Source organism: Mobula birostris, chromosome 12 (genome assembly GCF_030028105.1).
Source record: "Mobula birostris isolate sMobBir1 chromosome 12, sMobBir1.hap1, whole genome shotgun sequence".
NCBI lineage: Eukaryota > Metazoa > Chordata > Chondrichthyes > Myliobatiformes > Myliobatidae > Mobula > Mobula birostris.
Window position 1 is genome coordinate 107,891,917 of NC_092381.1, and position 15,494 is coordinate 107,907,410.

At 47.0% G+C, this 15,494-nt stretch overlaps 1 protein-coding gene and 1 long non-coding RNA gene across 5 annotated transcripts in view; both read left to right on the forward strand.

Annotated features, from left to right (window-relative positions):
• LOC140206405 (uncharacterized) overlaps nucleotides 1–3,871 on the forward strand; it is a 42,696-nt gene extending 38,825 nt beyond the window's left edge. The window contains exon 4 of the long non-coding RNA XR_011888138.1: nucleotides 3,249–3,871. This is a non-coding gene — a long non-coding RNA (uncharacterized lncRNA). The remainder of the gene's footprint in view (nucleotides 1–3,248) is intronic.
• A 740-nt stretch (nucleotides 3,872–4,611) lies between these two features.
• The window catches only part of spint2 (serine peptidase inhibitor, Kunitz type, 2), a 73,633-nt gene continuing 62,750 nt past the window's right edge, over nucleotides 4,612–15,494 (forward strand). For 2 of the 4 annotated variants that reach the window (XM_072274436.1, XM_072274439.1), the window contains exon 1: nucleotides 4,612–5,195. In XM_072274436.1, coding sequence (XP_072130537.1) covers nucleotides 4,817–5,195 — 379 coding nt within the window. In that variant the 5' untranslated portion in view covers nucleotides 4,612–4,816. The remainder of the gene's footprint in view (nucleotides 5,196–15,494) is intronic. The other 2 variants (XM_072274435.1, XM_072274437.1) reach the window with 1 other exon arrangement.

The following is a 15,494-nucleotide window of genomic DNA, read 5'->3' on the forward strand; positions in this document are numbered from 1 at the left end:
AACTGGTGGATGTTGTACCAGGACTGGTGTGTGTTCCCTCGATTCCCCCTTCCTGAAGTCCACGAACAGTTCCTCAGTCATGCTGATGTTGAGTGCAATGTTCCACTCAATCAGCTGATCTGTCGCACTCTAATTCTGCCATCAGTAGTTGTGTCATTGGTAACTTTATAGATGGTGTTTTGAGCCGTGCCTAGCCACACGATAGGGGGTGTAGAGAGAGAGCAGGATAAGCACGCATCCTTGAGGTGCGAGGAGATGTGAATTCTGATCTGCACAGACTGTGGTCTTCTGGTGAGGAAGTTAAGGATCCAGTTGAAGGGGGAGGTACAGAGGCTCAGGTTTTGGAGCTTGTTGATTAGAACTGGGGGTAAGATTGTGTTGAAAGCTGAGCTTTAATCAATAAAGAGCACTCTGACATAGGTATTACGATTGTTGAGGTGACCCAAGAACAAGTGGCGAGCCAGCGAGATTGCGTCCACTGTCGACCGATTGTGGTGAGAGACAAATTGCAGTGGGCCCAGGTCCTTGCTGAGGCAGGAGTTGATTCTGGCCATGACCAAGCATTCAAAGCACTCCATCACCGTAGATACGAATGCAACTGGACAGGTTTTCAGAGCCCCATCGGGGCCTGATGCTTGATGGTCCCTAACAATGGAGGCCGCACCTTGAGGCCTTTTGCAGATGTTCTTGATTGTGGGGAAGCTAGTGCCCATGATGGACCACAATCTTTCGCAGCTCTTTCCGGTCCTGTACGTTGCAGCCTCCATACCAGACAGTGATGCCATCAGTCAGAATTCTACCTCTACATCTTACATCTGTAGAAATCTGCTGGAGCCTTTGGTGACAAACCGAATCGCCTCAAAGTCCTTATGAAATATTGCCACTTCTGTCCCTTATTTGTAATTGGTTCAAAATGTTGGGCCCAGGATAGACCGTCTGCTGTGTTGCTTTTTCCAAGCCCTGTGCCCAATGAACTCAGGTCTCTGGGCACACAGTCAGCAGCCAGCTCGCTGTTTCTGATCTTCCGTGTTCTCCCACGACACATCAGGCAGCAGCACCGGCCTTGAATCAGCCCGTCTCCAGAGCCACAAAAATCCAGCACCCTGAAGGCGCGCTAGTCTTCCAGGCCTCGTCCTCGGCATGGCAAAGACTGGCTGGCCGTGAGGCCCTGACGGCAGGTCCCATTTCCACAAAGAACCTAAGTCAGCGTGTAACTCCAGGTCAGGGTCTTCAAAAGAACCTTGAAAGGGGGAAAAAAAAGATATCAAAAGTAGAAATGGAGCTGTTTCCAAACATGCAAGAAAAGGAGTCGCTGTTAGGTGCCTAACTTCCTAAACTCCACCCCCTTCCTCGAGAATTGCTGGGCAACATGGCTCAAAGGACATTTTCCACACTGTATCTCAATAAATAAATGAATAAATAATATCATAAAAATCTATTCATAGGATTATGCCTTAGGTCCCACACGACCAGGTTCAGGAACAGTTATTACCCTACAACCATCAGGCTCCTGAACCAGTGTGGATAACTTCACTCACCACAATGAGCCTCAGGTCCCACACCACCAGGTCCAGGAACAGTTATTACCCCACAACCATCGGGCTCCTGAACCAGTGTGGATAACTTCACTCACCACAATGAGCCTCAGGTCCCACACCACCAGGTTCAGGAACAGTTATTACCCCACAACCATCAGGCTCCTGAACCAATGTGGATAACTTCACACACCTCAACACTGAACTGATTCCACCACCTACAGACTCACTTTCAAATGCACTTTGCAACTTGTAGGAGCCATATATCTATTTTCTGTCTGTATTGTATATTTGTGCTGTGCGTTTATTATCTTTATTATGGTAGTTCGTCACGTGTGTGGGCGTAGTAAAAGTGCAAAGTTCTAGTTATGTAATGATTCTTTGTGTTCAAGTTGATTAGAGTTAGAGATAGCCAGGAAAGACATCTTTTTGTTGACCGCTTAATAACACTTAACTTCATTTAAAATAGCTCAATTATGTTTAACTACGCTGTAGAACTAAGCCTGAGACTGTGAGTCTGCTCCAGCTTCGTATCCATGGGCTCACTTTCATTCTCAATGCTTTATTTGCTTCTATTGTTTTTACCATTTGTTTTTTCTCTCTCTCTCGGCACATTTGGTGTTGTTTCTTTTAAAGTGAGTTCTTTCAGGTTTCTTGCTTTGCGACTGCCTGTAAGCAGACGAATCTCAAGGTTGCATAATTTATGCATACTTTGAGAATAAGTGCGCTTTGAACTTTTGAGGCATCTTCAAGGAGTGATGTCTCAAGAATGCAGCATCCATCATTAATATGTGATTTGATGTTTTATATTCTGTGTTTTTGTTCGTTTTCTTGTGTCTTTTGCACATTGGGGGTTTGATGTTTTTCTTTGAATGGGTTCCATAGTGTTTCTTTGTTTCGGGGCTGTCTGCGGGGGGAGACAAATCTCAAGGTTGTATACTGCATACATACTTTGACAATAAATGTACTTTGAATTAAGGACCCCCATCACCCAGGTCATGCCTTGTTCTCGTTGCCATCATCAGGGAGGAGGTACAGGAGCCTGAAGACACACACTCAACGATTCAGGAACAGCTTCTTCCCCTCTGCCATCCGATTTCTGAATGGACATTGAATCCATGAGAACAACCTCAGTACCTTTTATTCATATATATAATTCTTAAGTTAATTTACAGTTTTGATTATTTGTATTGCAATTTGTACTGCTGCTGCATAACAACAAATTTCATGATAAATGCCAGTGATGTTAAAAGCAGCACACACACAAAATGTTAGAGGAACTCAGCAGGTCTGGCAGTACCTATGAAGAGGAATAAACAGTCGCCATTTTGGGTCAAGCCCCTTCATCTGGACTGAGAAGGTGTCGGGGGGGGAGGCGCCAGTTTAAAAAAATGGCGAGGGAGGGGGAAGAGGATCGCTAGAAGGTAGCGGCACGGTTACGTAGTGGTTGGCACAGCGCTTTCCCATTCCAGCGGCCCCGGTTCAATTCCTGCTGCTGCCAGTGAGGAGTTTCTACATTCTCCCTGTGACCGCGTGTGTTTCCTCCGGGTGCTCTGGTTTCCTCCCACAGTCCAAAGACATACTGGTTGGTGATTGTAAATTGTCCTGTGATTAGGCAGGGGTTAAATCGGGGGATTGCTGGGTGGTGCAGCTCGAAGGGCCAGTGGGGCCTGTTCCGTGCTGTAACTCAATAATTTATTTATTTATTGGCAGGAGGAGAAGATGGCGGCGCGCCGCACGTGCGCAGCCCTCTGGTGAAAAATGATATCGTATCTGTTAAATAGGGGCTGTGGACAATTCTGATTTGATGGAGACGGATGTGAAAGCACAGAGAAACATCTGGAAAAATTTCTGAAATGCTCGTTCGCTGCTGTCGTTACTGTGTGGTTGGGAATCTTTCTGAGGGTAGGCCTCAAAATCCCTGGCTTTGCCTGCTGTTGGCGACCAGATAGGAGATCAAATTGTTCGGACAGAGATGGCGGTCAGTACTCGGTGTCAGAGAGCTGATCAGAGCTCGAAGTTTTCGGATGACTCAGAGTCGGATTGTGGTCGGCATGGCAGGGAGAGTTTTTCTTCCTTCTGCCGTCTGCGTGAGATGTGGGACATTTGAGAGACTTTGAACTTTATTGTGCTCATGGACTTCTTCATCAAGTTATGGTATTGTTGCACTGTTGTAACTACATGTTATAATTATGTGGTTCTGTCAGTTTTTTTCAGTCTTGGTCTGTCCTGTGTTTTGTGAAATCACACCGGAGGAAATATTGTATCATTTCTTAATGCATGCATTACTAAATAACAATAAAAGAGGACTGCATGTCCTCATAATCTAATCTAAATCAATTAAAGGGTGATAGGTGAAGCTAGGTTGGTAGGAAAGGTAAAGGGCTGGAGAGAAAGTAATGCCAGTGATCTCAAACCTGATTTGGCTGTACAGTCTGCATTATACTGGACAAGGAACTGAAAAAGCAAGAGTAATAGATGTGGTAATCCTGAGTGACAGTAACATCAGGAAGAAAGAATATGAGAAGCTGGAGAAATACCAGGGTTTGAAAGAGCAGATAGAAAGGATGTGGAAGGTTAAGGCCAGAGTAATCCCGGTGGTGAGAGGAGCACCTGGAGCAGTGACACCTGGAATGGGAGAGTGGCTCCAACAAATCCCGGGAACAACATCCGAGATCCCAGTTCAGAAGAGCACACTACTAGGAACAGCACAGAGACTGCACCAAACCCTCAAAGTCCCAGGCCTGTGCATGTGTACACGCTTACACACCACCCATAAGGGGTGAGGAAAAAATATAACTAAATCTTTATTAACTTGTTGATCTAACGATCCTCCAGCAGATCGGAGAGAGTTTGATATATTTATACTGTGAACTTTGAAGTCTAGTTTTGAATAACAAGCACAGACGTCTAGAAATCCTCACAGGCCTTCATTGTGACGCAAGAACAAGGTGGTTCAAATAACCTCGTCTCCTCCCTCCTCCGCGACTGGCTGCATTTTTTTTGACCCCCCCCCTTTGTCAAAAACCAGAAGGGATTAAAAAGGGCAAGTGTTTGTAGGTAAAGATTAATCATCTTGGAAAGGGTGCAGGAGGTGTCTTGGCCCCGGCGACAAGGAAGTGGAGATTGCTGTGGAGCGGAGCGGGGCTGGGCTGGGCGAGGGAGAGGGCAGACCTCCCGGCGACTTTGATTGGGTTTCGGTGTCGGGAGGAGGAGACGCCGCTTCTCTTGCTGGCCAGTCTCACAGGTTGAGTTGAATCCAGGTGTGTGTGTCTGTCCCCATGGCGCTGCTCGCCTTGTTCCTGCAGTTAACCTGCGTCTCGCTCATCTACGCTTCTCCGGGCGACCCCGTCCCGACCAAGGAATGCGTGGGCTCCTTCAACACCTCCCAAGGCTTCACCCTGCACCCGGAGAGCCTGGAGAACGGCGCCGAGCTGCTGGATGTGCAGCGAGTGAACAGTTCGTCGGCGTGCCTGTCCCACTGTTGCGCCCTGACGCGCTGTAGCCTGGCTCTGGTCGGGGGCTCCGCTTCAGGGGGGCTTCAGTGTTTGCTCTTCGACTGCACCCGCGAGCAGAAGTCGGTCTGCACTCTCCTCGTCCGCCAGGGCTTCGAGGCCAGTTTGAAATTGGTCTCCTCTCAGGAGAACGACATACTGGCAGGTAAAATGTTTGTCCCGACTCTCTCTCTCTCTCCCTCCGACAACAAACTGCCTGCCTGTTTTTCCGTTGTGAGGGTGGCGCAGGCGGAGAAGACACTGCCTAAGAACCGCAGAATCACGGGCTTGGTTCCCAAAGACCACAGGGTCACGGGTTCGGTTCCCAATTCATTTCCAAAGACCACAGGGTCACGGGTTCGGTTCCCAATTCATTTCCAAAGACCACAGGGTCACTGGTTCGGATCTCAAGTCATTTCCAAAGACCACAGGGTTACCGGTTCGGTTCCGAATTCATTTCCAAAGACCACAGGGTCACTGGTTCGGATCTCAAGTCATTTCCAAAGACCACAGGGTTACGGGTTCGGTTCCGAATTCATTTGCAAAGACCATAGGGCCACTGGTTCGGATCTGAATTCATTTCCAAAGACCATGCAAAGTGGGTTTATGGTCTCTTCCTTTGAAGGGACGAACATTCAGTTTCCTTTGGTTAAATCCTCAGTTTCCTGGGTCAGGCTTTTTAAAAAACCCAATATAACTAAGGTTGTGGAGACACGAAGCTCTCGACAAGAAACTTCTCTCTCTTCTCTACCCCCACTTTTCTCACACACCTGTGCTCAACCCACTGAGTTCCTCCAGCTGGTTACCAGTTAGTAGGAAATCCCAGAGGAGTAAAGACTTTTGTTTGTGTCACGGGACCTCGAGGTAAAGGAGCCATTAGGAGGTAGTGACCATAATATGATAAGTTTTAATCTACAATTTGAGAGGGAGAAGGGAAACTCGGAGTGTCAGTATTACAGATGAACAAAGGGAACTATGGTGCTATGAGGGAGGAGCTGGCCAAAGTTCAATGGAACAATACCCTAGCAGGGATGACAGTGGAACAGCAATGGCAAGTGTTTCTGGGAATAATGCGGAAGGTGCAGGATCAGTTCATTCCAAAGAGGAAGAAAGATCCTAAGGGGAGTAAGGGGAGGCCGTGGCTGACAAGGGAAGTAATGGACAGTATAAAAATAAAAGGGAAGTATAACATAGCAAAGACGAGTGGGAAGCCGGAGGATTGGGGAACTTTTAAAGAGCAACAGAAGGTAACTAAAAAGGCAGTACGTGGAGAAAAAATGAGGTACGAAGGTAAACTAGCCAAGAATATAAAGGAGGATAGTAAAAGCATCTTTAGGTATGTGAAAAGGGAAAAAAAAATAGTTAAGACCAAAATTGGGCCCTTGAAGACAAGCGGGTGAATTTATTATGGGGAACAAGGAAATGGCAGACAAATTGAACAGGTACTTTGGATCTGTCTTCACTAGGGAAGACAAACAATCTCGCAGATGTAATAGTGGCCAAAGGACCCAGGGTAATGGATGAATTGAAGGAAATTTATATTAGGCAGGAAATGGTGTTGGATAGACTGTTGGGTCTGAAGGCTGATAAGTCCCCAGGACCTGATGGTCTGCGTCCCAGGGTACTTAAGGAAGTGGCTTTAGAAATCGTGGATGCATTGGTAATCATTTTCCAATGTTCTATAGATTCAGGATCAGTTCCGGTAGATTGGAGGGTGGCTAATGTTGTCCCTCTCCAAGAAGGGAGGAAGAGAGAAAACAGGGAATTATAGACCGTTAGCCTGACGTTGGTGGTGGGAAAGATGCTGGAGTCAATTATAAAAGATGAAATTACGACACATCTGGATAGTAGTAACAGGATTGGTCCGAGTCAGCATGGATTTACGAAGGGGAAATCGTGCTTGACTAATTTTCTGGAATTTTTTGATGATGTAACTATGAAAATGGACAAGGGACAGCCAGTGGATGTAGTGTACCTGGACTTTCAGAAAGCCTTTGATAAAGTCCCACATAGGAGATTAGTGGGCAAAATTAGGGCACATGGTATTGGGGCCAGAGTACTGACATGGATTGAAAATTGGCTGGCTGACAGAAAACAAAGAGTAGCGATTAACGGGTCCCTTTTGAAATGGCAGGCGGTGACCAGTGGGGTACCGCAGGGTTCAGTGCTGGGACCGCAGCTGTTTACAATATATATTAATGATTTAGATGAGGGAATTAAAAGTAACATTAGCAAATTTGCCGATGACACAAAGCTGGGAGGCAGTGTGAAATGTGAGGAGGATGTTATAAGAATGCAGGGTGACTTGGACAGGCTGGGTGAGTGGGCAGATGCAGTTTAATGAGGATAAATGTGAGGTTATCCAGTTTGGTGGTAAGAACGGGAAGGCAGATTGTTATCTAAATGGGGTCAAGTTAGGAAAAGGGGAAGCACAACGAGATCTAGGTGTTCTTGTACATCAGTCACTGAAAGCAAGCATGCAAGTACAGCAGGCAGTGAAAAAAGCTAATGGCATGCTGGCCTTCATAACAAGGGGAATTGAGTATAAGAGCAAAGAGGTCCTTCTGCAGCTGTACAGGGCCCTGGTGAGACCACACCTGGGGTACTGTGTGCAGTTTTGTTCTCCAAATTTGAGGAAGGACATTCTTGCTATTGAGGGAGTGCAGCGTAGGTTCACAAGGTTAATTTCCGGGATGGCGGGACTGTCATATGTCGAAAGATTGGAGCGACTGGGCTTGTATACTCTGGAATTTAGAAGGCTGAGAGGGGATCTTATTGAAACATATAAGATTATTAAGGGATTGGACACGCTGCAGGCAGGAAGCATGTTCCCGCTGATGGGTGAGTCCAGAACCAGAGGCCACAGTTTAAGAATTAGGGGTAGGCCATTTAGAACGGAGTTGAGGAAAAACTTTTTCACCCGGAGAGTGGTGGATATATGGAATGCTCTGCCCCAGAAGGCTGTGGAGGCCAAGCCTCTGGATGCTTTCAAGAAAGAGATAGATAGAGCTCTTAAAGATAGCGGAATCAAAGGTTATGGGGATAAGGGAGGAACTGGATACTGATTGTGGATGATCAGCCATGATCACAGTGAATGGCAGTGCTGGCTCGAAGGGCTGAATGGCCTACTCCTGCACCTATTGTCTATTGTCTATTGGGAGGCACTTTGCCCCTTCGAGTTCATTCTGGCTCACAGCAATCCCATTCATTTTATTTCCCCTGTACCTTCTCCCCACCATCTTCCCCCCCCCATCCCAATTCTACCCCTCAACCACAGACTGGTGGGGGGGAAACAATTTACAGTGGCAAGTTTAACCCTCCTTAGTGCTGCCGTCCAGTTCCCAGTGAACCCAATGGGAATATGCAGGAACTGAACCCAGGTCCTTTGCCTCTTTTGGGGGTATGGGAGGAAATTGAAGTGCCCCAAGGGACGCAGTCATGGTGGAGAGCTTGCAAGCTCAACATAGACAGCACTGGAGGCTTTGATCAAACCCAGGGTCTCTGGCGTTGTTATGTCGTTGCCTTCTGGAAGCTGGGACTGGAAGAGTTAATCTGCCCTGTATCTGAATCGAGATGTTGCCACGCCCTCTGCCAAATTCCAGCCCTCCCTCAGAAGTGGGTTAGCGCAAAGATGAGCCAGGGAAGTGTGCGTGAACACGCCAGAAAGGGTGATGTAACCTGCATCATTAAAGGGCAGTAGGTTTTCCTTGGGCGGGGCTTCTGTGTGGTAGGGCAGGTGACAACACCTGGGTGTTATTTCCTGTGGGCAATTGTCACATCCGCCGTGATCAGACCGATTACACTGCTTGGAGTCCAGGGTAAGGCAGGGAGGGAGGACAGAGCTAAAAAGTCATAAAGCTATAAAGAAGGCAAGGCAGTGGCTATATTTCATTAGGAGTTTGGGGAGATTTGGTTTGTCAACTAAAACACATTTGAAGTTTTCAAGTACCATGGAGAGCATTCTGACTGGCTGTGTCGCTGTCTGCTCTGGTGGGGGAGTGGGGGGTGTGGCTATGGCGCAAGATTGAAATAGGTTTCAGAAACTTGTAAAATCAGTCATCTCCATCATGGGTACCAACCTCTGTAGTATCCGAGACATCTTCAAGGACCGTAAGACCGTGAAACATAGGAGCAGAATTAGGCCATTGGCCCATTGAGTCTGCTCCACCATTCAATCATGGCTGATGCTCTTTTCCTCTCCTCAACCCCATTCCCCAGCCTTCTCCCCGTAACCTTTGATGCCATGTTCAATCAAAATCCTATCAATCTCTGCCTCAAATACACACCCAATAACCTGGCCTCCACAGCTGCCTGTGGTAACAAATTCCGCAAATCCACCACCCTTTGGCTAAAGAAATTTCTCCCCATCACTATTTTAAATGGACACCCCTCTATCCTGAGGCTGTGCCCTCTTGTCCTAGACTCCCCCACCATGGGAAACATCCTTTCCACATCTACTCTGTCTAGACCTTCCAACATTGGAAAGGTTTCAATGAGATTCCGCACCCCCCATCCTTCTGAATTCCAGCCTTCAGAGGACAGTGACTCAAACCTAGCGGCATTCTGAGGACAGTGACTGTTCGACCACTCGCTCTCCTCCCCAGTTGCCCCAATGTCTCAATTTTCCTCAATGCTTTAATTGGCACAATCATGGCCCCGCGCGTCATCTCTGATCTTCCCTTTGAGGGAGCTCATGCTCATGCGCCTCTCCTAGAATTTTCTTTTGTGCAACAGCTTGGAGTGTTCCTTAATTCTGCAAGCCAAAACCTCCTCATCTCCCCTTCTAGCTCTCCTCGGTCCATTCTTAAGCTCTTTGCTGGCTCCTGCCGCTGCCTGCGAGGATTTTGTACATTCTCTGAGTGAGCGCGTGGGTTTCCTCCGGGTGCTCTGGTTTCCTGCCACAGTCAGGTTAATTGGTCGTTGTAAATTGTCCTGTGATTAGGCAAGGGTTAAATCGGGAGGTTGGTGGGCGGTACGGCTTGAAGGGCAAGAAGGGCCTATTCTACACTGTAAATAAATAAAAGAAAACTCCACATTTCTGTAAATCTTTTCCTATTTTATGCTACCAAGTTGCTCCCTAATAGGATCAAAATTTCCCTCCCCCCACCCCCCCAAGTCAGTACATTCCCATATTTTTTGCTCCTATCCTGTCCAAGGTTATGAGCGTTATCGCTCCTCTGAAATACTCGTCCACCAAGAGATCTGTCACCTGACTAGGTTCATCACCTAGCAACAGGTCTGGTATGGTCTCTGCTCTCATCAGCCTGTCTACATATTGTGTCAGCAATCCATCCTGGACACACCTAACAAATTCTGCCCCATCAAAACTGTTTACACTTAGGAGGTGCCAATCTACAGCAGGGAAGTTGAAGTCGCCCATGACAGCAGTCCTGTTATTTTTTTTTTACACCTTTCCAAAACCTGCCTGCCAATCTGTTCCTCGGTGTCTGCTGCTATCGGGGGCCAATAGAGTGATTGCTCCATTCTTGTTTCTGACTTGCACCCGCATTGACTCCTTCCACAATGATGTTGCTCTCTGCTGCAGTGACACTATTACTGATCAGCAATCTTCTACCTCCCTCCCTGTCCGTCTGAAAGATTCAAACACCAGAACATCCATTAGCCATTCCATCCCTGTGACAGCCAAGTTTCTGTAATGGCCACAATGTCATAGTTCCATGTACTGGCCCATGCTCTACGTTCATCACCCTTGTTCTCATACTTATTGCATTAAAATAGACGCATCTCAACCCATCGAACTAACCGCAGCTATGCTCTACCCACTTCACAATCTCTCTACGCGTTGCATTTATCTTTATACCAATTGCCCCACCCTCTGATCTATCACGCTACCATCTCGCCTGACTACAAAACTAGTTTAAACCCTCCACAACAGCTCTAGCAAACCTGCCTGTAAGGTGGCGTCCATCACTAAGAACCCCCCACCACCCAGGACATGCACTCTTCACACTCTTGCCGTCGGGAAGGAGGTACACACTCAGCAATTCAGGAACAGCTTTTTCCCCTCTGTGTGGGATAAACAGCTTCATCCTACTCAGTAATGTCCGATATCTGAATGGACATTGAACCCATGAACACTACCTCCTCTACTTTTTTATCTTTTTTTTTTCCTCTCTGTTTGTTTATCATGTACCGCTGCTGTAAAGTTAACAAATTTCACGACATGATGCCGGTGGTATTAAACCTGAGCGTGGGAAGGGGCTGGGATCACCGAGGTGTGAATTAGGATCAGAATCAGGTTGATTATTGCTGACATTTGTTGGTTTGAGGCAGTAGAATCAACTGTAAAATACAACCCGTACATTCAGTACTGTGCAAAGTCTTGGGCAAATGTTTAAAAAATTCTGTACAGTGAAGATGCTTTCAAAAATAACCAAATTTCTAAATATCAAAAATGTTACTATAAAGAGCAGTAAACAGTAAAAAAAAAGCCCTAAATCCAATCAATATTTGGTGTGACCACCCTTGCAAATTCCAACATTTCTCTTGGTTACACTGTTGTGCAGTTTTATAAGAAAACTGGCTGGTAAGTTGTTCCAACTTGGACAACCTGCCATAGTTCTTCTGCAACTATGGCTGCCTCGCTTACTTCTGTCTCGCCTGGTAGTCCCAGACAGCCTCGATGTTGGGATCAGGGCTCCGTGGAGACCATATCATCTGAAACGAGGTGTTAAAGAAAACAGGGTGCCCAAGGCTTTTGCGCAGTACTGTACACTCAGTGGTCAAAGTGCACCCGTACACCTGGTTAATGCAAATATCTAAGCCAATCGCGTGGCTGCAACTCGATGTGCAAAGGCATGCAGACGTGGTCAACAGGTTCAGTGGTTGTTCAAACCAAACACCAGAATGGAGAAGGAATGTGATCGAGGTAACTTTGACCCTGGTGCCAGATGGGGCGGTTTGAGGAACTGCAGGAGTTCTGGGCTTTTCACGCACATCGATCTCTAGAGTGGGCAGAGAACAAAAGAAAAATCCAGTGAGCGGCAGTTCTGTGGGTGAAAAAGCCTTGTTAATGAGAGAGGACAGAGGAGAATGGCTAAACTGGTTCAAGCTGACAGGAAGGTGCCAGTAACTCAAATAACAACGTGTTACAACAGTGGTGTGCAGAAGAGCATCTCTGAACACACAACACACTAAACCTTGAAGTGGACGGGCTACAGCAGCAGAGGACCATGGACATTCACTCAGTGGCCATTTTATTGGGCACGGGATGTATCCAGTAAAGGGGCCACTGAGTGTATGTCACTATATATTACCTTGAGATTCATTTTCTTATGGGTATTTACAGGAAAATAAAGAAATACCATAAAATTTACAAAAAGCTATGCATAAGCAAAGACTGTCAGACAACCAATGAATAAAGAAGGTAAATTATGCAAATAAAACAAATACTGAAAACATGAGTTGCAGAGTGAGTCTGTAGGTTGTGGAATCAGTTCAGAGTTGAGGTGAGTGAAGTTATCCACACTGGTTCAGGAGCCTAATGGTTGTGGGGTAATAACTGTTCCTGAACCTGGTGGTGTGGGTCCTGAGGCTCATTGTGGTGAGTGAAGTTATACACACTGGTTCAGGAGCCTGATGCTTGTGGGGTAATAACTGTTCCTGAACCTGGTGGTGTGGGACCTGAGGCTCATTGTGGTGAGTGAAGTTATCCACACTGGTTCAGGAGCCTGATGGTTGTGGGGTAATAATTGATCCTGAACCTGGTGGTGTGGGACCTGAGGCTCATTGTGGTGAGTGAAGTTATCCACACTGGTTCAGGAGCCCGATGGTTGTGGGGTAATAACTGTTCCTGAACCTGGTGGTGTGAATCCTGAGGCTTCTGTACCACCTTCCTGATGGCAGCAGCGAGAGGAGAGCATGGTCTAGATGGCACGGATCCTTGATCATGGATGCTGCTTTCCTGCAACAGTGCTCTGCATAGATCTGCTCAATGGTGGGGAGGGCTTTACCTGTGATGGACTGGGCATTATCCACCACTTTTTGTAGGCTTTTCCATTCCTGGGCATTGGTGTTTCCATACCAGGCCCTCAATGCTCTGGAGAGGAGCTCTTCCCACCCACACAATTCCCTGTTGTGGTTTGGCCTGATTGCCATCTCAGCCGTACAGTCAAATGAGAGAGTGAGAATCCTACCAAACTGGTTTGGTCAGCAGGAACATGAGCTTTCCCCACAAGTCTCAACCTCCTTTCAATAGGTGTTCTCCACTACAACATACTCTCCATTACATGTCTATAGAAGTCTGTCAAAGTTTCATGCTGAATCTTTGCAAACTTCTAAAGCCTGATTTATACTTCTGCGTCAAATGTACGCCGTAGGTACCGCGTACCCTACGCCATAGAGTGATGTGCACCTCCCCAAAAAAGTAACTTCAGCGACGCAGACGCAACAACTGTGATTGGTCCGCTTGGTAGCATCGCATTTCCTCCTACGCATTTCCGGTTGCTTCTCTCCGCCATGTCTGTACACTGATGTGAAATGAATGGTTGGAGACAATGAACCAAATCGTCAAATCTGCCTGCTGACAGCTGAAAATATTTGAAATGCATTTCCTCGTCCACGTCTCTGACGAAGGAACTCAACACAGTGGCGTAGAAACCCCACCGCCAACTTGCGTTTTGGCGATGAATTGCAGAGCGACGCAGACCCAACAACGCATGCTCACTGGGGCGCAGGGCTACGCAGAAGTATAAATCAGGCCTATGGCGTAGCCCGTACGCACAAGTATAAATCAGGCTTAAGAAAGTAGAGGCGCTACGACGCGTGCTAGGCCCAGGACAGATCCTCTACAATGAAAACACCAAGGAATTTAAAGTGTGACCCTCTCCACCCTTGATCCCCTGATGAAGACTGGATCATGGACCTCTGGTTTCCTCCTCCTGTGGTCAATAATCAGCTCTTTGTTTTTGGTGATGTTGGGTGAGAGGTTGCTGTTATCACCCCACTCAGCCAGACTTTCAGTCTCCCTCCTACAAGCTGAATCGTCACCACCTTTGATTTGGCCAACGACGGTGGTGTCATCGGCAAACTGAATATGGCGTTGGAGCTGTGCTTGGTGTAAAGCGAGTAGAACTGGGAGGGCTAAGCACACAGCCTTGTGCTGATAGCCTAATGCTTCTCTGGTCTGTATTCCCAGGCCTAGAGAAGTTGCAGATTAACTTTCAACAAGTGAAACACTGTGGTATAGTTATATCTTTTGTACCTTATTGCTTAATGGTCTGAACTTTGGGCAAAGAGAGGAGCCTTTCCCACCCACACACTTCCTTGTGGTTTGGCCAGCAGGAGCACGAGTTGTGCCATCGAGTCGCAGCCATCTTGGTTGCTGTAATTTCCCAAACCGATGCAAAATCTCTACCTTTGGTGCTCATATTAGTTTCAATCCGCACGGAGATGGGTGGCACTGTGGCGTAATGATTTAAAGCACCCAGGTTCAATTCCCACTGCTGCCTGTAAGCAGTTTGTTTATTGTCCCCACATGTATTTCCTCCACTTTCCTGCTTAAGATGGCACTGGTGAAGCGCAGTGAAGACTTGCAAACAAAACAAGAAAATCACTTTATTAATCAGACTTTTTCTGGTTGAACAATCACTTCAACCAGGAGCCCGTAACTTCCCTTTCAGAGTTGAGCTTTTAAACTAGGGTTGCTAACTTTCTCACTCCTAAATAAGGGACAAAAGTAGCAGTCAAATACGGGACACTTGTGTTTACCCTGAGAAAGACTACCATGACCATGAAGCCTTGCGCGGGCACTTGTGTGTGCATGAGCAACGTGCGCATGTGTGTCGTTTGCATGCGTGTACGTGCCGATTTTTTTTTTCTACAAATCGGTTTTGGCTTAATCTTCCTGATTCTGTTAAGTGAAACTACACTGTACATACGTTATTTCTATTTTATATAGGCTGTGTATTTATCATGTCATTCCTGCTTTTACTATATGTTAGTGTTACTTTAGGTTCTATGTGCTATTTGGTATGATTTGGTAGGTTATTTTCTGGGTCTGGGAACGCTCAAAAAGTTTTCCCATATAAAATAATGGTAATTGCTTCTTCGCTTTACGCCATTTTGGCTTATGAACAGTTTCATAGGACCGCTGTACCTTAGCGGGGGAAATACAGGACAAGGGCGGTCCCGTATGGGACAAACCAATTTAGCCCAATATACGGGATGTCCCGGCTAATACAGGACAGTTGGCAACCCTGTTTTAAACCGTCTGTACGACCTGGCGTTTTTGCAGTGTGAACTGAAGTCTCGAAGGTGCAGAATGGTTGTGGTGTGGCCTGTACAGGCCACATCGAGGTGGTGGGGCCTAGGCCCGGGAGGAAGGAATGAGCCAATGCTGCAGCTGACTTGATGAGGCTGAACTGAGGTGAGGTGAGCGGAGCCGTGACGGTGCGGCCCAGGCCTGAGAGCGAGGGAAGACCCGAGATGTGACCAGTTTAAGTGC